Source organism: Carettochelys insculpta, chromosome 21 (genome assembly GCF_033958435.1).
Source record: "Carettochelys insculpta isolate YL-2023 chromosome 21, ASM3395843v1, whole genome shotgun sequence".
Taxonomy (NCBI): Eukaryota; Metazoa; Chordata; order Testudines; family Carettochelyidae; genus Carettochelys; species Carettochelys insculpta.
This window is the reverse complement of record NC_134157.1, coordinates 25967282-25990879: the sequence shown is the minus strand read 5'-3', so window position 1 is coordinate 25990879 and position 23598 is coordinate 25967282. Positions and strand designations below refer to the sequence as shown.

Genomic DNA, 23598 nt, shown 5'->3' with positions numbered 1-23598 from the left:
TGACAGGTGATCACAGACAAAAAGCTGCAGATTTCCAGATGGGCAGAACACTACTCAATTCTTTATTCCCACATGCGTACAATACAATCTGAACCTCATCCCAACTCTTCCAGAAATGTCAGAGCTAGATGCAGAGCCCACGGAGGAGGAACTTTCTCAAGTTCTTGATGCTCCCTCCAATGGAAAAGCACCAGGAAACAACAGAACTCCAGCTGAAGTCCAGAAGGCAAACAAGGCTGTGCCCTTCCCCTTCCTCTACAACTTATTCCTAAAATGCTGGACAGCGGGAGATGTCCCACATGATATGAAGGATGCAAACATCATCACTCTCTATAAAAATAAACGCAACAAGGGCGACTGCAACACCTACAGAGGCATCTCTTTACTGAGCATCAGAGGAAAAGTATTTGCCTGTGTCATTCTCAAGTGCCTGCAAAAACTTGCAGATCAAATCTATCCAGAAACACAATGTGGCCTCAGGGCTGGCAGGTCAACAATGGACATGATTTTCTCCCTTCAACAATAGGAAAATGCAGATAACAAGGAAAGCCATTATTCATAGCATTTGTGGACTTAACAAGGACGTTTGACACAGTTATCAGGACTATACAGAGTATTAACCAAGATTAGCTGACCACCAACTCAAGCTCATAAGATCCTTTCACGAAAACATGAACACAACAGTGCAATAAGATGGATCTACATGTGAACCGTTTGCAATGAATAGTGGATTCAAAACAAGGGTGTGTTCTTGCCCCTACTCTCTTCGACATGTTCTTCTCACTTCAACTAAATTGTGCACTTAAAAACTCATGCAGTCATGTATTTCTCCACACAAGATTAGATGGCTCCCTCTACAACCTGGTAAAACTCAAGGCCAAAACTAAGGTCAAGAAAGTCCTCATTAGGGAGCTCCTCTTCACAAATGATGCAGCTCTCGTCGCTCATAATGAAGGCATGCTACAGTCACTGATGGATTCTCTGTTCAGAGGCTGCAAGTTGTTTTACATTGACATAAGCATGAAGAAAACTCTTGTATTCACACAAGGTATACCTCAGCAACCCACTGTGATTCTGGATAACAGCCCATTAGATGTGGTTCAACAATTCTCTTGCCTTGGATTTACTGTCACCAAAACCTATCCATGGACAATGAATTGGAAAGGCAGCTACTATTTTTATCAGACTTACGAAATGAGCAAGGAACAATCCCAAGCTGACAGTGAAAACAAAGATACTAATCTACCAGGTATGTGTGTTGAGTATCTGCTATATGGATCTGAGATATGTACCACCTACTTGAACTAGGAGAAAAAAACTGAACACCTTGCATCTTCACTGCCTCTGCAGAATTATGGAAATCAACTGGCACAATATCAGAGCAGTAGCCATGTTAGTCTATCTTCGAGAACAAGTAGTAGTCCTGTGGCACCTTATAGACTAGTAGATATTTTGGAGCATAAGCTTTCATGGGTAAAGACCCACTTCATCAGATGCATGAGTGGGGGTGGGGGTTTCAGAGGGGTATTTAAAAGAGTGGGCTCCCAGTAAATTGGAGGGCCAGAGCTGACAAGATCTATTCAGTCAGGGTGGAAATGGCCCATTATCAGTAGTTTGTATCAAGAGTTAAAAACAAGTTACATAAGTCAGGAGGGATGTGGCCCATTGTCAGCATCTAATGTGGAGGTGTTAACAACCAAAGCAGAGAAGCAAGATAAAGTTTTAAATGCAGATGTCCTGTCACAATCTAGTATACCCAGCCTCACAGCGTTCCTCAACAGCAGAAGACTACAATGGCTTGGTCATGTGAGAAGAATGGGTAACGAATGTCTTCCCAAAGAAACCGTCTTTGGTGAACTGTCATGTGGGGCAAGAACAAGACGACGACAAAAGCTAAGATTCAAGGATATATGCAAAAACGCCATGAAAAAATTCAACATCGAATTCAATTCCTGGGAATCTGCATCATCAGATTGAAATACCTGGTGACAATTGCTATGACAGGGCACATCATCCTTTGATAGTATATGTGCAAGTCATGCAAAAGAACTTCATCTTACCAGGAAAAGCTCTCACACTCTAGAATCCGGAAATAGACTGACACACGATTATTGCAATTGACAGTGCAAATCCAATATTGGATGGATAAGCCATGAGAGAAGCTGCAGACTCAAACACTGCCCATAGATCCTCACCGCTGCTGCTAACCACCCTCTCTTGAGATGAAAAGGGGCCATAGAGTATTTGCTTATGTTTTAGTCACTGCTGCTTCCTGATTGTGTACTTCCAGTTTCAAATGAGGTGTGTGGGTCAGTGGTCAGTTTGTGACTCCGGTGTTTGTAACTCTGAGGTTCTACCGTATGGTATAAGCACTTTCACTGAAGATTTAGGATGCACTGGTCTCTCTTAAGATAAGGTCAGGATGACAGGGAAATGGATAGAGATGTTTTACTTGATCTAACGTGTACAAGGTAAAGGGTGGTAACTAAGCAAGTCAAAGTGGCAATACCTAACTTATCTGCATCAGTGTTTTGTTGACAATAAACTTGGCCAACTGGCTTTGACACTGAACAGAACCTGTGGTCTTACTGGGCAGTTCAATCAAAGCCTTGTCTGCAGGCTATCTGGCCAGGGCAACAAGCAGAGAGAACATACACATGCAGCTAACAACTGACAGCGCTGGTGATCCCAGCGTCGATGACGCAGTGTTAGTGCCCAAGCTCAATGGCTACTAAGGCCACTAACGTGTGCTCACTGCAGTGGCCTCAACTCAGTGAATGGCACGGCTGTTTCCCATAAGCTGGACAAAGACACCTCCCTCTGTGACCCTTCTTTATACACTGATACAAACAAGTAACCTTGCTTCAAGGATCTCTAAGTAGGCCTTGCACACAGAAAGTGAAGGAAAGGTGCATCACACAGTCACTATGATTTCCTCTTTCTTTTGATAGCAACTAACACAGTTCTTTTTGGTGTGTTAATCTCTGACATTATCATCAGTACAGGGTGACACTAGTTAGTAATATATATTTTTTTAATCTACCAGCTACAGTAGGGTCTAAAACATTTGCTAGGGTTCCATGTTGAGAACCCTTGGAATGTTGAATTTCGTGAATATGGCAGTCTGCACTGTGGCCCCAGGAAAGCGGTGGATGACGGCGTTCCCTGCTTCAAAGCCCAGGGAAGCAGCAGCTGCTGGCACTCCTGCCCAGAGCCCCGGGAAGCAGCAGCTGCTGGCATTCCCCACCCCAGAGCACCGGGAAGCGGAGGTTGCCAGTGCTCCTGCGCGGAGCCCCGGTGGAAGCAGCTGCTCATGAATAATTGAATGCATGAACCTTAAGTTTGCGAATGTTGAAACCCTACTGTACTTATTCTTCAGCTGTGAGAAAAAGAATGATTACCTACCTTATAGCAACTGAGGTTCCTGAAGATGTTTTGTCCATAGGTGGGAATAGGTTCCATGTATGAAATATCAGATTCTTTTTGGCAAAAGTGTCTGTTAGCATCACACATGCACTATGCACATCCTGAAGCCCATCTCCTGAAGATATAAAATATGGCTGGGGTGCCTTTTTTTCAGTGACCCACAGAAACATTCCTGGGCCACGGAGAATGGAAGGCATTGATGCTTAGGGCTTTCCCTAGGGTCCAGGGTGGGGCCAGAAGTAATGGATGCAGGGTGTGGAAGGAGGTCCCAAATGTGGGTGAGGGTTTTGGATTGCAGGAGTAGGCTCAGAGCTAGAGCTAGGGCACCAGCCCTGGGAGAGGCTTGGAGTGCCTGAGGGGGTTCCAACCTGGAACAGGGGGTTGGATGTTGGGAGGAAGCCTGGCTGTGGCAGTGGGATTGAGGCTGGGTAATGGGGTTGGAATGCAAGAGGGGCTGGTGGATGGGACAGGCATTTCAGTGTGGGGGTCCTAAGTCTGGGAAGAGGTAGCGGTGCAGGAGGGAGTCAGAGTTGTGCGCTCTTACCAGGCACCACTTACCTCACATGTGGCTCTCAGCAGTGGGACCATGGCAGGCTCTCCCTGCCCTAGCTCTGTGCCACACTCAGAAGCAGCCATGATGTGGCCACACAGGACTGCACAGTACACACTGTTCTCATCCACAAGCACTTCCCTCACAACGCCATTGGCTATGACTCCCAGCAAGGTAATTGACCATTCTTCCTTCTTTCATCTAAGGTAGTATATGCCATGAATGGTTCTACACCCAAAATTACATAAGAATGGCCATATTGGGTCAGACCAAATGTTCATCGAACCCAGTGCTCTGTCTTCTGACATTGGGCAATGCCAGGTGCCCCAGGAGGAATGAACAGAACAGGTAATCATCAAGTGATCCATCCCTTCACCCACTCCCAGTTGCTTGACAAACAGAGGCTAAGGACACTATCCCTTCCCATCGTAGCTTAGCCTGATCAGCATCCTGTACAGCAAACAGGAAAACATCAGAAAAGAGCTCTCAAAATTGGAGACTCCAAAATAAAAAACAAAAAACAAAAAACAAACAAACAAACAAAAAAAACCCCAACAACCTTCCACACAAACTTCCACGTTGCTGGACTTTACTAAAACAAGACAGGAGATTTACAATGTTCACTTACTTGCCACGTGAGGCCACAATAGTGGTACCCTTCATTCACCCAACAATATTGTCAGCCTATCCAATTACACACTTAGCCTAGCAGAAGATTTTGACCTATCTCAGGGACTCTCTTTTTTCCCCCTCCACCCACACAAACATGATACTGTTCTCTGGTGATCTGGAAGCCTACTTTCTCCATCTCTGACTCAAGGAACATTTTGAATACAATGAAATCATAGAAAGCTAGGGCTGGAAGGGACCACAGGAGGTCATCGAGTCCAGCCCCATTCTTCAAGCAGGATCAACCCCAACTAAGTCATCCCAGCCAGGCCTTTGTCAAGCCGGGACTTAAAAACCTCTAGGGATGGAGATTTCACCACCTCTATAGGCAATGCGTTCCAGTGCTTCACCACTCTCCTAGTGAAACAGTTTTTCCTAACAGCCTACCTGCTTCTCTCCTTCTGTAACTTCAGACCATTGCTCCTTGTTCTGCTGTCTGTCACCACTGAGAACAGTTTCTCTCCATCTTTAGAGCTCCCCTTCAGGAAGCTGAAGGCTGCTATTAAATCACCCCTCAGTCTTCTCTTCTGCAAACTAAATAAGACCAAATCCCTCAGCTTCTCCTCTTGGTCATGTGCTCCAGCCCCTTAATCATTTTCTTTGCCCTCTGCTGAACCTGCTCCAGCACACCCACATCCTTTCTATACTGAGGGGCCCAAAACTGGACACAACACTCCAGATGTGGCCTCACCATTGCTGAATAGAGGGGAACAATAACTTCTTTAGATCTGCTCAAATGCTCCTCCAAATGCACTCCAATTTGCTGTTAGCCTTCTTGGCTACCCGGGCACACTGTTGACTCATATCCAGTCTTTCATTCACCATAATCCCTAGGTCCCTTTCCGCTGTACTGCTGCTTAGCCAGTCGGTCCCCAGACTATAACAATGCTTGAAGTTCTTAGGCCCCAGGTGCAGGACTCTACACTTCTCCTTGTTGAACTGCATCAGATTTCTTTTGACTCAAATCCTCCAATTTATCCAGGTCACTCTGGATCTTATCTCTACCCTCCAACATAACTACCTTTCCCTCTAGCTTGGTGTCATCCACAAACTTACCGAGAGCACAATCCAGTCCCTCATCCCGGTCATTAATAAAGATGTTGAACAACACTGGCCCCAGAACTGAGCCGTGGGGCACTCCACTTTAAAACAACTGCCACTCATATATTGAGCCACTAATCACTGCCCATTGGGCTCAAATGTCAAGCCAGCTTTCTATCCATTTTATAGTCCCTAAATCCAATCCATACGTCCTTAACTTATAGGCAAGAATGTTGTGGGAGACTGTATCAAAAGGTTTGCTGAAGTCAAGGTATATCACATCTATTGACTTCCCCATGTCCACAGAGCCTGTTACCTCATCATAGAAGCTAGTCAGATTGGTCAGACAGGAGTTGCCCTTGGTGAATCCATGTTGACTACTTTTGATCACTTTCCCCTCTTCCAAGTTTACCAAACTGAATTCATTGAGGATCCCCTCCATTGTTTTCCCAGGAACTGAGGTAAGGCTGACTGGTCTATAGTTCCCTGGATTGTCCTTCTTTCCTTTTTTAAGGATGGGCTCTACATCTGCCTTTTTTCCAAACACCCAGGATCTCTCCTGGTCTCCACAAGTCTTCAAAGATAATGGCCAAGGGCTAGCTAAATTAATAGAAGATAGTTCCACTCAAAATAGCTACTAGCGAGGATGGGCAGGGATGCTGTCTCTAGCTTCTGTTTGTCAAGAAGTTGGGTGTGGGTAATGAGATGTGTCACTAGATGATCACCTGTTCTGGTCATTCCCCCTGGGGCACCTGGCATTGCCCATTGTCAGAAGACAGAATACTAGGTTAAATGAACCTTTGGGCTGACCCAATAGGGCCATTCCTGTGTAATTTTGGGTGTAAAACCATTTATTGCTTCTAAAGTATGATGTTCAGACTGATTAGTAACTTGAATTTTATCAGAGGGGTAGCCATGTTAACCTGTATCCACAAAAACAAGTGTCCTGTGGCACCTTATAGACTAACAGATTTTTGGCACGTAAGCTTTTATGGTCAAAAACCCACTTCTTTGCATCTGATGAAGTGGGTCTTTGCCCACAAAAGCTTACGCTCCAAAAAATCTGTTAGTTTATAAGGTGCCACTGGACTTCTCATTGTTTTAACTTGAATTGAAAATTGTACCATACCTGAATACCAAAACTGACACACCCACCTGGGGACTGTTAGGCCAACTTGACCTCTGTCCTTTATTAGATTCTTGAAGAGCCTGGTAATTAGTGTGATCAGGGAAAAGCATGCAGCAGATTCCTGTCCCAGCAAATACATCTATGAGAGTCCCTGGATCAAAATGTTTAAAATGGTCATAAACAGGTATTGCAGAGATGACCCCACATTGAAACTTTTGTATGAAAGGCTGAATGCTTCTGGAGCTATCTTTTAGTGAATTGTCACCTTAATTGACTTGAACCCCAGGTAAGTGTAGGGCTATGAGACTGATGTAATGCTAAAAAAAACCCCATGATTCCTGGAGGAGAATTCCTTCAGGCATGTGGAGAAATATTCTTGTTCCTTCTTGTCTTTTTATGTAGTGTCAAAACTTGGACACTGGTGTCCTGAATCAGAGCTACATGAATGACACCAAGTATCACAGCTGGATCATTGGCAGCCAGACCTCTTGGCCACAGCTAGAGTCCACAGTCATAAAGCTATCAGCTGAATCAAGGTAATAGGAGATAAGAAGTAGAACACATACCTGCAATCAGAACCAGAAGTCAGATGTCAGGAGTCAAGAGGGGTTGAAGCATAATGCACACATTCCAGAGCACACTGGATGCCTCTTATTTGGACAGCTTTCTGTTACTACCATAAGTACGGTCAGCAGGCCAGTTGGCTGCTGTGAGACTCTGGCAATACATCTTGAGGTATATAGATTCAAACTGAGGCTGGACTTCAAAGGTTCTAGGTAAGCAATTCTCAGCAGTCTACTAAGTGGAGGGCTGTTCTTATGACTTATTGCTGATTTTCTGCAATTAAAATGTAGAAAGGAAAAACCCTCCTTTGCTGTCCAGCTTACTGTATACAAACCATTACTAACCAGGGTGGATGTCTTCTTGAGCAACAGGCCAGTCAATATGCCACTGGAAGGACATGAAGTGCATAAAGGTCACTCAGGGCTTGGATTTACCTTGTATAGATCAGGCATGAGGTCCTGGTATAAAGAGCGAATCAGCATGTCTAGAGTGCGCTGCCGTTTCTGAGCAAACGTTGGGGTTTCCAAGGTGGCTTTTTCCCCATTAATTACTAAAACATATTAAATAATGGAGGATGTGTTACTTAAAGGGGTTTCATGTTCTTTACTAAATCCAAGTTGGCTTCACATAAGGATATTAATTGAAAACTTGCTCATTTGGATTTATTTCACACTTCTGGATATTTTGAACTAAAAGTTCAAATCGTTAAATCATCTTGACTATGAAAAGTTTAACTCTATTTGCTTTTGAGCATCTAAACTATATTTTGTTAGTATCATTCATCTCATAAACATAAAAACAAGTATGTAAATTCCAGAAAGATACTTCTTTACAGTTAATTTTAAAAAGAACCATTTCCTGAATCTCAGTTTATGTACTGAAGTTCTTTGATATATGACAAAAAAAGGTACCACTGTACTGTCAATGTCACAGGCTGTCTATTTGCCTTATACAGAGAAGTTACTCACTTGTGTGGTAACGATGGTTCTTCGAGATGGCCATAGCTACACTAGCACCCGCCTTTCGAAAGGGGGATGCTAATGAGCCACTTCAGCAGATGCTAATGAGGCGTTGCCACGTATATTTCAAAATGCCACTTTCAAAATGCACACCGGCTATGTAGACAGGGACCTTTTGAAAGGACCACCCCTGGATTTTGAAAGCCCCTTCTTCCCAAAACCAAATGGGAAGAAGGCACTTTCAAAAGGCCCCCCTCTAGACTAGCAGTGTGGATTTCGAAAGTGGCACTTTTGAAACGCGCGCAGCCACCATTATGCTAGTGAGGTGCTGCATATGCATGGCAGCACCTCATTAGCATCTGCCGAAGTGGCTCATTAGCATCCCCCTTTCAAAAGGGGGCTGCTGGTGGAGTCCCAGCCGATGTGTCCTCGTGCGTGCTCCACATCAGGTGTTGGGCATGCCTCAGCGCTGCAGCTCAGAGATTTTCAAGCTGTATATCATCGGATTTGACATGTGCAGGAGCGCGCAGGGCCCTTCACACGTTTTCAGTCACATGCACAATCCAGTCCATGCCAGTTCCTTGAAAAACCACCTCGACTGCATCTGAAAAACAAAGCAGAACTCCAAAGCGGGGAGGAATAAGTGGGTAGTGGAGCCCCCATGGGGAGACATCTCAAAGAACCATTGTTACCACACAAGTGAGCAACTTCTCTTTCTTCGAGTGGTCCCCACGGGTGCTCCACATCAGTTGACTACACAGTAGTGACCGCAAAGCATGGAGGTGGGTACCGGAGTTATGTGTAGCTTGCCCCTTAGAGGGCTGCTGCCGGAAGGCATGTATCTTCTTCCATGTGCTGATGGATTGCATAATGTTTGGTGAACGTGTCATAGGATGACTACATTGCTGCTCTGCAAATGTCTTTCAAGGAAACTCCTCTGAAAAAGGCTGCCGAAGTCGCCATTGCCCTGGTGGAGTGAGCTTTGGACGGAGCTGATAAGGTGGTTTTACATAATGAGTAACACACCTTAATACAAGATGTGATGATGTTTGAGATCCTTTGCAATGATAATTTTTTGCCCTTCGATCTTCGTGCAAGAGACACAAGTAATCTGTCTGTTTTGCAGAAAGGTTTCACTCTGTCTATATAAAAGGCTAATGCCCTTCTCACATCAAGTGCATGAACCCGTATTTCCTTATTTGAGGCATGCAGCTCAAGATAGAAAGACGGTCAGATTATCGGTTCATTTATATGAAACTCTGAGGAGACCTTGGGAAGGAATGCAGGATGTAAACATAATATCACCGCACCCTTGAAGAAGGCTGTATAGGGTGGAGTCACCATTACTGCAGCCAACTCGCTAAACAAACAGGTCGATGTGATGGCCAGGAGGAATGCCATTTTTAAAGTAAGTAAGCGAGGTGAAATGGTGGCTAGGGGTTTGAAAGGTGGCCTAGACAGTGTGTCTAGCACCAGGTACAGAATCCATGAGGGTGAAACTGGCTTTCAAGAAGGGTGTAAATTTGTGACACCTTTTAGCAGCCACATCGTGACAGGATGAGTGAAAACAGTTGACCCTTCCACAGTACGTCTCAGAGCCGATATAGCTGCCAGGTGGACCTCTAACAATGGTCAAGAGAGTCCCCCTTTTTTAAAGTCCAGTAGATAACCTAAAATTGTAGATACAGGAACTCTAGAGAGTGTAGCTGCTCGAATGAGCACCACGAGGTAAAACACTTCCTTTTGTATACATTGGTCTTTCGTGTGGAGGTTCGTCTGCTATATTGTAGAACCTCCTTAACTCATTCTGAGTATAAGGCCCCTGAGGCACTGAGCCAAGAATCAATCACGCCTCGCGGCATAATGCTTGTGGTTGAGGGTGGGTCAGAGTGCCTCAATTCTGCGTGAGGTGGTCTTGGACAATAAGGAGGGGACGTGGAGGGCAACATGACATGCTTTGTAACAGGGAAAACCAACGCTGACAGTCCCATGTGGGGGCTATGAGTATCAAGTTGGCCTTTTCTATCCTCACCTTCTCCAGAACCTTGTGAATAAGTACTGGAGGAGGAAATGCATAAAGCAAGGGTCCCTTCCACGGTATGAGAAAAGCGTCCCCTAGGAAGTCCAGACCAATACCTGCCCTTGAGCAAAACTGAGGGCATTTCCTGATGTTGCAGGTCACGTACAGGTCTATTTGAGGAAATCCCCATCTGCTGAAGATGTGGCAAAGTAGTTCAGGACGGATCTCCCATTTGTGACTGGGTGCAAAGTGCCTGCTCAGCAGGTCTGTTGCCACGTTGCTGATGCCTGGTAAGTATGAGACCCTCAGGACTATGTAGTTTGCAATGCACCAGTTCCATAGGCAAACAACCTCCACACACAGTGTATGAGATCTGGCTCCGTCTTGTCGATTGATGTACATTCGTGGTAATATTGTCGGTATTGACACTGACTACCGTGTGCTGTATATACTGTAGGAAGTGCTTGCATGTATTGAACACAGCTCTTAGTTCCAGCACATTTATGTGCAGAGCAACCTCCCATTGCAACCACCGCCCTTGCACTGATTTGTCTCCAATGTGTGCTCCCCAACCTATGCTGGAAGTATCTCTTGTAACAAAAACAGCAGTCTGGGGCTGACGAAAGGAGATCCTAGACAGTAGGTTTCTGGGGTCCATCCACCACTGCAAGGATTTTAATACCTCTGTGGTTGACGACATCTTCTTGTGAGTGGTATGTTTTGTATACTGTCGCCAGCCAATGCTGAAGGCAGCGGAAGTGAAGTCTGGTGTTTTGCACCACAGATGTGGTGGCGGCCATGTGTCCCAGAAATTGGAGGCAAGTTACTACCTGCTCTGTGGGGTTGTGTAACAAAACTTGTATCAATGATTGGACAGTGCGAAAATGAGAAATAAGTAAATACACCCTCATTGTGGTGGAATCCAGGAGAGCCTCTCTGAACTCTATGTCCTGAGTGGGCTCGGTGGTCGATTTTTGGAAATTGATGATGAGACTCAGAGACTGAAATGTGTCTTTATAGTAATGTTTACCATGAGAAGTATGTCCACATGTGAGTTGCTTTTTAAGAGACAATCATCCAAGTACGGGAAAATGAAGACATCTTGGCAGCGTAGGTAAGCTGATACTACTGAGAGTATCTTCGTGAAAACTCTGGGGGCTGACAGCAGGCCAAAGGGCAGAACTTTGTAGTGAAAATGTTCTGTGCCCAATGTGAAACAAAGAAAATGCCTGTGGGCAGCATGAATGGTTATGTGGAAGTATGTGTCCTGTAGGTCGAGGGCTGCAAACCAGTCCCCATCATCCAGTGCTATAACTATAGAAGCAAAGGTGACCATCTTAAAATGCTGTTTGGGAAGGTAACAGTTGACAGCCCATAAATTCCAATATTGATCTCTAACCCCCTGTCTTCTTCTCTGTGAGGAAGTAACGGGAATAGAACCCTTTTCCCTTAAATTCATCCGGAACACTGTCCACAGCTCCTATCAATAGGAGGTGATCGACCTTGCATTTTAACAAAGTCTCATGAGAGAGGTCCCCGAAGAGGGGCTGAGTTGGGGGTTGGTTGGTGGTAGGGTGCAGAATGGGATGATGTACCCTGCAGAGATGGTTTCCAGCACCTATTTGTGTGTAGTAATGTTCTTCCACTGCTGATAAAATAGTCTGAGGTGGTGGCAAAACAGGTGGTGAGATGGTTGTTGACACTGGATGGTGGTTGATCATGAGGCTGTATCTGCAACATCAAGCAAGATTGGACTCCTGTGCGGGAGGCAGCATACTCTTCCTGTACTACTGATTTTAGAATGGGTTTCTTATCATCAGGGAGATAGGCCATGATGGATGTGAGTTTGTATAGTCATCAAAGTTATGACTGGAAAGGTGTGCAGCACAGTTAGCCATATATAATAACAAGGTGGAAGATGAGTACACCTTTCGCCCGAATAGGACAAGTCTATTATCCTCTTTGTCAGACACTGTAAACTTATATTGTGGTGTCTTTGATCTCTGTTGGGAAGATTCTACCATGAGAGAGTTTGGTTGGGGGCGATTGAACAGAAATCCATCCCCTTCGAGGGGACGAAATACTTTTTGTCCACTCTCTTGTTGGCTGGTGGGATGGAAGCAGGAGTTTGCCAAATATTTGTAGCAGCCTCTGCAATAGTGTCATCCAATGGAATGGCCATCTTGGATGATGCTGGGGGCCTTAGGTTCTTGAGGAGCCTGTGCTGCTTTCCCTGCACCTCCACAACCTGTATGTCCTGTGATTGAGCAACCCTCTTGAAATGTTCCTGGAATTGCCTATGATCATCCAGAGGGGATATATCACCGGGGAAAACTGCCTCATCCAGGGATGACAACGAAGCATCAGCTTGGTAGGCCTCTATTCTTCAACCACTTCTTGTAATTACTCCCCTATGTGTTCTGAAGAGGCATCAATAGCTGGTTCCAAATGTTCTCTTGGAGAAACAGTGTCTCTTTGGAGGGGAAGATGAAGATTGTCTATTTGAGGGGCATGAGTCTGGAGATCTGTCTCTGCATTTGGAAGAGTAACGGCCCCAGTGATATCCATCTCGATGTTATGAGAGTGGGTAATAGCAAAGGCATGATCCTGGCAAGGAAGATCGGGATCGCAAATGTCGCCTATAGGTGTGATGGTGAAATGAGTACCGTGAGACTGCCCTGATGATAGAGAAGGAGGTGGAGATACCTGATGGCAATATTCCTGTAGTTGGTGTGATTGCTGAGAAGTAGGCGAGGGGTGCCTGAGCCAAGGGGAAGGCAGTCTTAGGAAGGGAGACAGTGGTCTAAGAAAAGGTGATGGAGGTGTCAAAGGCAACTCTGGTATGAATGGTTTCAGGGGAGAGCTTGGAGATAGAGGTAATGATATAATGATCAAGTATGGAGAAGGGCTACAGTGGTGTGTTTTAGAGTGTGCTTTCCTTGGTCCTTGAGCTGACTGGACTGGTGCCAACACAGTTGGTATCATACTTGGTGCTGCAGGCCTGTGTGTGGAGTCCGTCGGTGTTGTTGGCTTAACTGTTGTTTGTGTGGGCCCTGATTCTGAAGCTTTCAGTTCCGTGCACATAGAGATCTTCGCTGCCATGGGTCTGTGTCCAGGTGCCTCCAGTTCCAAAGTTGTTCTCAGTGCCTGAGATGTTGTCTTGGTGCCGTAGCCTCCAGCACCGGTCATTTAGAGACATGCAGGCTCTTCGGTTCTGATGTGTGTATGTGTGTCTGAGTCACAGATGCTGCCGTCTGCTCTTTAGGCCGTTCGTCCCCTTTCGATGCAGAGGGGTCATAGCTTTAAATCTCGCTCATCCTGCTCGTAGATAACACCAGCAAGGATCGAGTAGGAGATGCTCTCTTTCTTTTATGACCAGAGGAAGCAAAGAAAGCTGCTTTTCACTTGTGAGGCAATGATGTACATCAATTCAGATGTTGTAGGCTGAAGAGCCCTATCAAAGAGGATCATCTTTAGCCTCATCTCTCTGTCCTTTCTGGCCCTTGTGGTAAGCTTAGAGCAGTGGGGGCATTTTTGAGGCACATGGGCCTCGCCCAGGCAGCTGATGCATTTGCTGTGGCTGTCAGAGTCCGGCATGGCCTCACTCTATGACTCACATTTCTTAAACCTAGATAGGGCCATTTTTTTTTAACAGTACTTTTACTACTTCTCTCTCTCTCTTTTTTAAACAAGGGTACTTAACACTGCTTAACTATAAACAAAAGGATACTTAACAGGTGATAAGAACAGCCTCTAGATAACTCTTGAACAAACTGAACTATTATGCAAAAAAAATAAAAAAACCCTGATAGCTCTGTCTTCTGTCTCCCTCTTTCTCTGTGTCTCTCCCCCGCTTTTTTTTTTTTAACTATATACAGTAAAAAGTTCTTAAAAGTTCTTAAAAACTTGAAAAGGGTAATAATATAATGAATGGATTTACCTTTTCAGATGCAAGTTGGAGCATAAGCGAAGTCTATCTGCAGCTGCTGGCAGTTGAGAGGAACTGGCATGGACTGGATCATGCACGTGACAAAGTGTGCAAAGGGCCCAGCACACCTCTGTGCATGCACGATCCGATGACCTACGGCTTGAAAATCTCTGAGCTGTGGCACTGGGGCGAGCCCGACACCTGATGTGGAGCACCCACGGGGACCTCTCACAGAAGAATTTAGAATTATATTGGAAAGGTCAGAGAGTTCCTCTGGCTCTGCTACGTTCAATGTGAGGCCCAAACACTGTCAAATACGGCTGTAATTGACAAAAGGGTTTGCCATACACTAAGCAATTTGCCATTTTCCAATGGGATTTGAAAAGAGTAACTAAATTCATTCCTCTAACATTAAAGGGCAATGAGCAATCACTGATCTCAATCACAAAATTCAATAATCTCCTGTATGGTAAACAAGTTAGGAAACTGCACTACTCCATTTAAATACCAACCCATATTCTTTAGTAACTTACACAAAATAAACTGGTAAATTCTCAGCCAAGTTCCTATTAGTCAGAAGACTGAATTACAAAAATCTGAGTATTCAGGTGCCCCCTTTGTCCAGCAGGTCACAATTTGAATGTGTCCATTACGACTGAATTCCTTCATCAGGCTCTGATTTAAAACAGCACTAAAATATTCATTAACAGCACTGAAACATACTGTTTTCCAAACTGGACATTTTTTGTAAATAATTATTATCCAATGCTGCCAGTATGGCCTCTTTTATTGCTAAATATATTAAATGGCATTAGATTAATATGTTTGTATATATCAGGTCTCCTTTGTTCTTAAGAAAACGCCTTCGGAAAAATGACCAATTCATCTAGACAAATACTTCTGAAATTCTCCAACCAGATTGTATCTGGTAATCACTACTTGCATGGGAGTTCAGTGTTTATCAAAACCAAAAAGAAATGTTTGAGGGGATACACATTTGACTGATGTTAGACTAGCCAAACTTAAAAAAAATATACAAACCTAACACTGCATAGCAAAATATTATTTACAATATACAGTATCCCAAAGAAGTGTGAAGTGCAGATTCATATGTACCAGACTAAGAGTTTAAAGTGGTCTCTTTGACCTCAAAAAGACTTACACTTCACAAGTAAAAAGTCCCTGAATTCCTGGTGATCTGTGAACACAGGTGGAGTTGGAAGGGGAGGCCCAAAGAGAGGTACACTTTCTTCTGAAAATATTTTCAGCCTAATGAAAGAATTATCATTTATTTGGTTTGAAAGTCACATACAAAGAATACCAGGCATAGTGCTTAAGTAGGAACAAGAACCAGAAATTGTTACTGGGAAACATCATATCAACACTTCTGACATCACAGGTCTCAATGGATGTTCTTAGAATATTCACCTAGGATCAGAAGCTGTCATGAATCCATTAACTAGTACATTAATTTACTTTCTGTGGACTCTTGAGAGATATGATACACTAGTCACAGAGAAGAGAGGTGGCAGAATCTAGTCCTTATTCAAACAGACAAGAAATTAAAAATTTAGTGTTTCTGTTACAATATCCTACCACTGAGTACATTACCTCCTTATTTTACACTCTGCATTACAGACAATTTTCCACACAAACCCTAGGCAAATATAATGAGGAGTTCTGTGGTCAATTTATTTGGGCATAAACCCATTTTGTTTGATGCATCTGAAGAAGTGAGTCTTTCTGACAAAAGCTCATTACCTAACAAATAAAATTATTAGTCTTTAAGGTGCTACAGGACTGCTTGCTTTGTTTTCCAAATAAATGTGTTCGTGTTTAAGGTGCCACAGGATTCCTCATTGTTTTTCCAGATGCAGACTAATATGGCTACTCATCTGATATTTATCACCTAGGCACATACTTAAAAGGGGTCAAGAACTAGAGTATTATAAGAAACAACATGGATAAAAAGAGAGATTTTCCTTCCTGCAAGCCTAGCTTCAATTAAGTACAGAATGAAAACAATTACAGTGGATGCCTCACCTGAGTATATTCTCAGTCACACTGTTGATCAGCACATAAGTCTCTCTACTTAGGTACAGTTGAACGCACTACGTATTACAAGATGCAACTTTTATTTGCAAGGAAACTTTCCACAGATCTCAACTACATTGTGCCCATCCCTGGAACTGTTACCCACTCACTTTCATGATCACCTAAAATCATATAATTCATGCTGACAGGTCGAGAATGGTTTACTTCTGCTTATACTGTTACACCAAATTAATAAAGTGAATGATTTGGTTAAAGTTAGCACCTACCTGTAACTATCATTTTGTTTATTATATCTCACTAAGGCAAAAATATCTGCCATGCAAGTTAAAGAAATTAATCCTTTATTTTCATGCCTATGGAGTTCACCTGTGTTTTGAAAATGCCCATTCTGTTGAAAAAGCAGATGTAATTATGGTGAAATATATTAATTGTTTTATTATAATTGATATAATTTTAGTCTATGCACCTTAGATGGTTCTGGTAAGCCATCTCTTTCAAATGTTTAACATGAAAAGGCTTAAAAAGTACAAGCACATTGAGAAGTTTTATTGTGTTTAAACTGTCTTCAGCAACTGAGCTCACTAATATGATGGCCACCACAACTCTGTGGTCAGTATACACAAGAAAAAGCCTATTAGCGTGTCATTGCTGGGTTTAATAATGTTGACGATAACTTGCTCTTGTCTAAAGGGAGAGATCGCTAAGGGGATTGTTAAAAGCACGTTTCAAAGTGGTTTCCTAAAATGAATGTCTAGAAATTCTTCCAGCATAATTCATTTAATCAGTGCATCAAGTAGTGTGGCACCGTACATTTTCATGACTGCAGCAAGATCTACCACTAGCCCTGACTCAGGACTCTGGTAAGAAACTAGGCAATGGTGCAGACAGAAAAATTGCCAGATAACTCAGTGTGGATGCAAGTCTCAGACAGAAACAGACCAAAGCCATCTTTCTGTGGCATATTTCCTTGACACTGAATGATCTTTGACATGACCTGTGAGCTGCATGACCTTCTGAGCTATAAGCAATGTCAAGGAAAACACAAATCTGAACACACTTTAAAAGAGTTTTTAGAGTGCTCCTAATAAAGCCTAAAGATATTTGCCATTAGGCCCTGGGCTTTGTCTATACTAGAAAAATTCAGACTTATAAATCTCCAGTGGCACAGCTCTAGCAGTGACAGTAACATGGGGGATTGCACAGTATGACCAGTGCTCAGGTGTTTTATTATTGTCTTGTTTAACCCTCTTCAATAGGGGAGCATTTTTTGTACTATAAATCCATTTTAAGGAAGAGCTTTTCCAGGACTGGCAATTAAGTGAGGAAGGAAAATATTTGCTGCACAATTAAATGAGTCATGCGGAATGCAGGTACTACCTTTGGAAAGAATTTTGGGTGTGTCTGTGGCCCCAGTGTATCTGAAAGAATTTAGTAAAAAGATGGATCAGACAATTGGACTTGAAGGGGTGAGCATCACTACAGAAACTGCAAGTGTTCTATATATCTCAGGACTAGGCTCTTACTCTTCTAGAGGATGTCACTTCCATCAGGAAAATTACATTCCTTGTAAGAGTTTTGAGCTCACAGGCATTTAATGGTTCAAAAGCTTTCTGTACCATGGCCAGGAACAAACAAATTTCCCATGATGAAAGCTTTTAAATAAGCTTAAATAATAATAAGCTTAAATAACCCCTCATGAACTTGACAACAACGAGATGCAGGTTACAGCTGGGTACAAAACATTTTTCTGTTCACTGCCAGTTAAAAAGAAAAATTAAATTTAGTTTGGGTTAAACCAAATCAGAAAGTTTCAGAGAAGTTAAAAAGGCAATTCTGAAACAAAAAAGTACTCACAACATGACTTTTAGCTCAATGAGCAGGTATATGGGAGACCCAAGGCCAAATCCTAGGCCTACAGCAGGCGAGGGAACTCAGCTCTCTTCTTCCCAAGTGAGTGTCCTGCATCAGGGTATAAGGAATTCTCACTCTCCTTGTTAAAGCTGTTGCACTTCGCATATATAATTAAATATTAATTGGAGTATGCACTTGAAGTTGCATCTCCCACGTGTAGGCCCTGGGCACCAAAGTCACTCTCTCATGAGCTACATCTAGACTAGAGAGTTTTGTCGACAAACCCCAGTTTTGTTGACAAAACTTGCAGAGTGTCCACACTAAAACACATTCAGACAACAGTATGTTGACAGAACTCAGCACTTTCATGGACAGCCTTCTGCCTCTCCTCAAAGAGGAAGAACACTTCTGCCAACAGACTCTGTCGACAAAAGACAAGCATGGATGCTTCAGGGGGAGCTTTTGTTAACAGAACGGTCCTCCATGGTGCCGGTCAGCTGGCTGGGGGGGGATGCCCTCTCCACAGCAATCACAGCTTTATGTCCTATGCCTCCGGCCACCCTTAAAGCTGCAGGGAGCCCTGGAAGCCCCATGGCAGGAAGCTGAGAGGGTGGCAAGCACCAGCATGCTGACCAGGTGTTCAGCACACCTCAGAGCCACACATCCTAATCAGTGGCCAACAGCCAGACACCCCAAGACCCCCAGAGCTCTTGGGAAAACAGCCCAAGGGGTCCCAGCACCCACCCCAGGGCAGCAAACGCTGAGCCCCATCATTAACTGGCCTGGAGCCGCAGGACCTTCTGAGCCTGTGGGACAAGGAGTCCATCCTCCTGGACCCCAGCACTAACACGTGCAATGCCCTGGATCACACCTGCCTTGCTGCAGCTCTGGCTGACAGAGGACACCTCACCTGCACCAGGGAGCAGGTGCAGACAAAGGTCAAGAGGCTCAGGAAGGGGTACATGAAGGCTTGGGATGCACGGCGCAGGTCAAGGGCAGGAACAGTCACCTGCCCCTACAACACAGAGATGCACCAGCTCCTGGGGGGTAAGGACAGCACCTCAGCACAGCAGCTGTTCACATGGAGGAGGAGTGCCCCCTGAGTGGAACAGGAGCAGCTGGGGACCCCGCCAGCAGCATAGTTGGAGCCCAACAATGGACCCTGATTTCAGCCAAGGGACACTTGTCATTACCCTGGACTCAGGCCCCTCCAGCAAGGCGATATCCAGGGAGTCTCCAGACCTCTTTGAGGGACCCTCTAGTGAGTACCCCATGGGTCACATGCACTGGGCCACGGGGGGCTGGGCGCACAGGCGGGGTGTGCCGCAAACCTTGCCAGGTCTGGTCGGGCAGGAACCCATGCTGCAGTCCCAGCACATGCAACCACGTGCAAGGCAGCGTGTCCCACCCAGACACAGCAGGCAGACCCTGGGCACAGGGACCGGCATGCTGCCAGCCCTATAGGGGGCATGCATGAGGCACAGTAAGGGCACATGCCTGCCCCTGCCACAGCTGGGAGCGGGTCAGTCACACAGGTGATGGCCCAACCACAGACACACCACAGAGAAGTATGGGTCTTGGCTTACAGGCATGCCCACAGGTGGCAGGCAGCACCCACCCCCATGGACAGTGCTGTGAGCTGCACACATGTGCGAAGGCTTGTAGGTGGGCCAGGCTGCGACCAGTGCATCCGCCACCCATGTGGGATCCCCTCTGTGCAGCAGGGCTCACAGTGCAGGGCACACATACCTGTGCTCCCGAGACATCCCCGTCCCTCGGCCCAAGTGTGGGGGTTGCTGCTCACAGTGGGTGAGGGGCAGGGATTTAGGAACTGTGCGGCAGGCATGACTCACCGCCTCTCCCTTACAGTTTCACAATAAGTGGCAGCACCATCCAGGGACCAGAGCCAGACAGCCCAGGAGTGGCGACAGAGAGGGCTGGCACCCCACTACCACCAGGGCAGACCTGCAGCCAGAGGGGCTGTTGTCTGATAGATGATGATGATGCCCTATAGGCCTACACGGCCACCCTGAGGCGGCATACAGACCTCCTGGAGCAACAGATGTGGGAGGACTGGGAGAGGTGGGCATGGGAACAGGAGTGGAGGACACAGGCCTGGGACCAACCGATGTCCCATCTGGACACCAGCATCGGTGCCCAGTCAAACCAGCTGACCCAGCTACCCACACCAGCCCTCCCGCACTTCCCCTGCCACCCCAGTCCCATCCCCAACCCCCACTGGACATCCCACTGGCTGTCCTGAAAGTGGCATGGTGGCTGCTGGCCATGGCCACCCTCCTGCCTCCCAGGTGCCCCTGGCCCAACCACCACTCCCTGCCTCCCAGGCTCCTTCTACTCTCCACACCAAACCCGACTCTACCAACCCCACCATACCTCCCTGTGCTCTCAGGCCCATCCCAGTCCCAACAGGGACTCCGAACCTGTGGCAGGAGGGGATCCCACAGCAGACACCACTCAGGGTCTCGCTCCCTCATGGGGTCATGGCCCCCCCCACACCCTTCTTAAACTTATGCCCCTCAAACCCGTCCCAAGTCTCTCCAATGTATATAGTTATGCATCACTGCACAATGTAAATAGTTATTTGCACAACTTTTATTTTGCACAGGTTTTTCTATTTTAAAGTAAACAGTTTATTTTTTCACCATTCCTGTGTCTCTTGTTATTAGGAAGGGGTTATGGAGGGGTGATAGGCAAAGGGAGGGTTCATGGTGGTGATGGGATAGGGCTATGGGAGCAAAGTTCCCACTGGGGTGCCCTCAGGAGGGTGATTGGAGGCCAGGGGTGAAGCTCTCTCATAGGGTCTCCTGGATCTGCATCCTTTCCCTGTGGGTTTGGCAGATAGGAGCTGTACCTGACTGTTCGTAGCCATGGCCAGCGGCTTCCCCCATCCTGGGAGGAACTTCTTCAACTTCCCCTCCACAACGTTAGGAAGGGTACAGCAGGTTGCCATGACTTGGGAGACACTGCATTCCTCCATGTCCAGCCAGGTTAGGAGGCACCTGAACCGTGCCTTCAGACAGCTGAAGGCACACTCTGCCTGATTCCGTGCCCAGTTGAGGCTGGTATTGAAGAGGAGAGGCTGAGGGACTTGGGCTTATTTAATTTACAGAAGAGAAGAGTGAGGAGCAATTTATTAGCAGCCTTCAACTTCCTGAAGAGGGGCTCCAAAGAGGATGGATAGAGACTATTCTCAGTAGTGATGGATGGCAGAAGAAGGAGCAATGGTCTCAAGTTACAGAGGGAGAGGTGTAGGTTAGATATTAGGAAAAACTACTTCACCAGGAGAGTGGTGAAGCACTGGAATACTTTACCTAGAGAGGTGGTGGAATCTCCATCCCTAGAGGTTTGTAAGTCCTGGCTTTACAAAGTGCTGGCTGGTATGATTTAGTTAGGACTGATCTTGATTCAGGCAGGAGGCTGGTCTAGATGACCTCCTGATGTCCCTTTCATCCCTAGGATTCTACGAAGTCCTGAGTGGAGTCCCAGGTGGACGGTGTAGTGCCTCATGAGCCAAGGTATGAAGGGGTAGGCAGCATCCCCCATGATGCAGAGTGGCATCTGCATGTCCCCAACCACCAGCTCCTGGCAGGGGATGTAAGTGCCCATCTCCATCCTCCAGCACAGGCCGGAGTTGCGGAACTGGCGGGCATCGTGAACCCAGCCCCACCACCTGACACATGTCGAGGAACCATCACCGGTGGCCAACCAGGCTTTCAGCATCATGGAGTAGGACCCTTTGTGGTTTACATACTGGGCTGCATACCGGTCCAGGGCACAGATGGGGAAGCGGTTCCCATCGTCAGTCCAAAGCAGCTCGAGACCCCCAAGGCAGCGAAGCTGGCCATGGTTATGTCCAGGTCTGTGATTCAGATGACCCTCTGAAGCAGGAATGTGTTGATGACCGACCATCCTTATCTGCAAGCGGAGGAGACCAAAGACACGTGAGGGACTGAGAGAGGGTGTCCTTGGGCCTGCTTGGTTCCCCTGACCCCTCCTGTCCCCCCTGTCCTCTGGGTATTCCAGGCTCCCCCCAGCAAGGTCAACCCCCTGGCAGCAGGTCAGTGGGAGGTTGTGACAGCACAGTCCCCCAGGACAGGTCTTCCCACCCTCACACCCCCCAAGCCCACTCACTGAGGGTTCCCCTTTGTCAGAATCCTCCCTCCCCACTTCTTCCCCATCCCACAGTGCAATACCTGCATGAGGATGGCCCCGGTAGCGGACTTCTCCATGCCAAACTGGTTCCTGACAGAGCAGTAGCTGTTGGGAGTGGTGAGTTTCCATAGGGCAATGGTGACTCAGTTCTCCAGGGGGATGATGGACTGCAGCCAGATGTCCTCCCCCTGGAGGGCAGGGGCAAGCCAGGCATAGAACTCTAGGAAGATGTCCTTCCTCATGCAGAAGTGATGAAGCCACTGCAGGTTGTCCCAGCAGCCCAGGGGCTGCTCTGGCACCAAGGCTAACTGGAAAGGTCAAACTCTCTCAGCAGGTGCGTGAGCCTTGCAGTAGCTGTGCTGCCCTTGACAAGGTAGGCAAGCCTCAGCATGGGCAGGGAACATGGGTGCAGGCAGCAGTCCCTTTAAGGGAGTGCCTGGTCGGGGATCCTGGAAGGGGTTGCCATCCATGCATAAGAACATAAGAACACAAGAATGGCCATACTGGGTCAGACCAAAGGTCCATCCAGCCCCGTATCCCGTCTGCCGATGGTGGCCAATGCCAGGTGCCCCAGAGAAGAACAGAAGACAATGATCAAGTGATTTATCTCCTGCCATCCGTGTCCTGCCCTTGTACTGAAGGCTAGGGCACCATACTTTGCCCCTGGCTAATAGCCATTTATGGACCTAACCTGCAAAAATTTATCAAGCTCTTTTTTAAGCCCTAATAGAGTCCTGGCCTTCACAGCCTCCTCCGGCAAGGAGTTCCACAGGTTGACTGTGCGCTGTGTGAAGAAAAATTTCCTTTTATTAGTTTTGAACCTACTACCCATCAATTTCATTTGGTGTCCCCTAGTTCTTGTATTATGGGAAAAGGTAAATGATTTTTCTATATTCACTTTCTCCACACCATACATGATTTTATATACCTCTATCATATCTGATGAGGTCCTGTGGCCATTCCACCAAGACAGAGCAGCTGGGCTGTGTGGCTGCTCTCTGTTAACAGAGCAGATTGCTTTTTCAATCTGCTTGTGTGTGTGGACGTCATCTGCTGACAGAGGTTCTTCAAACAGCAACTTCTGTTGACAGATCACTGTAGTGTAGACACAGCCTTTATGTGGCCCAATGACTATTCACATATTTTATACAGAGTGGAGCAACTTAAAGAGGAGAGATGGAGAAAGACTTATTCCAGAATAACCTTGTCATTAAGAGATCATCTAGGTAGAGG

At 46.1% G+C, this 23598-nt stretch overlaps 1 protein-coding gene across 1 annotated transcript in view; it reads right to left on the bottom strand.

Annotated features, from left to right (window-relative positions):
- GARNL3 (GTPase activating Rap/RanGAP domain like 3) overlaps positions 1 to 23598 on the bottom strand; it is a 229207-nt gene that overhangs the window by 81309 nt on the left and 124300 nt on the right. The window contains exons 14-16 of the mRNA XM_075015526.1: positions 16608 to 16653; positions 15449 to 15555; positions 7814 to 7929 (exon numbers count right to left, since the gene is read on the bottom strand). Of these exons, the coding sequence (XP_074871627.1) occupies positions 7814 to 7929; positions 15449 to 15555; positions 16608 to 16653 (269 nt within the window). The remainder of the gene's footprint in view (positions 1 to 7813; positions 7930 to 15448; positions 15556 to 16607; positions 16654 to 23598) is intronic.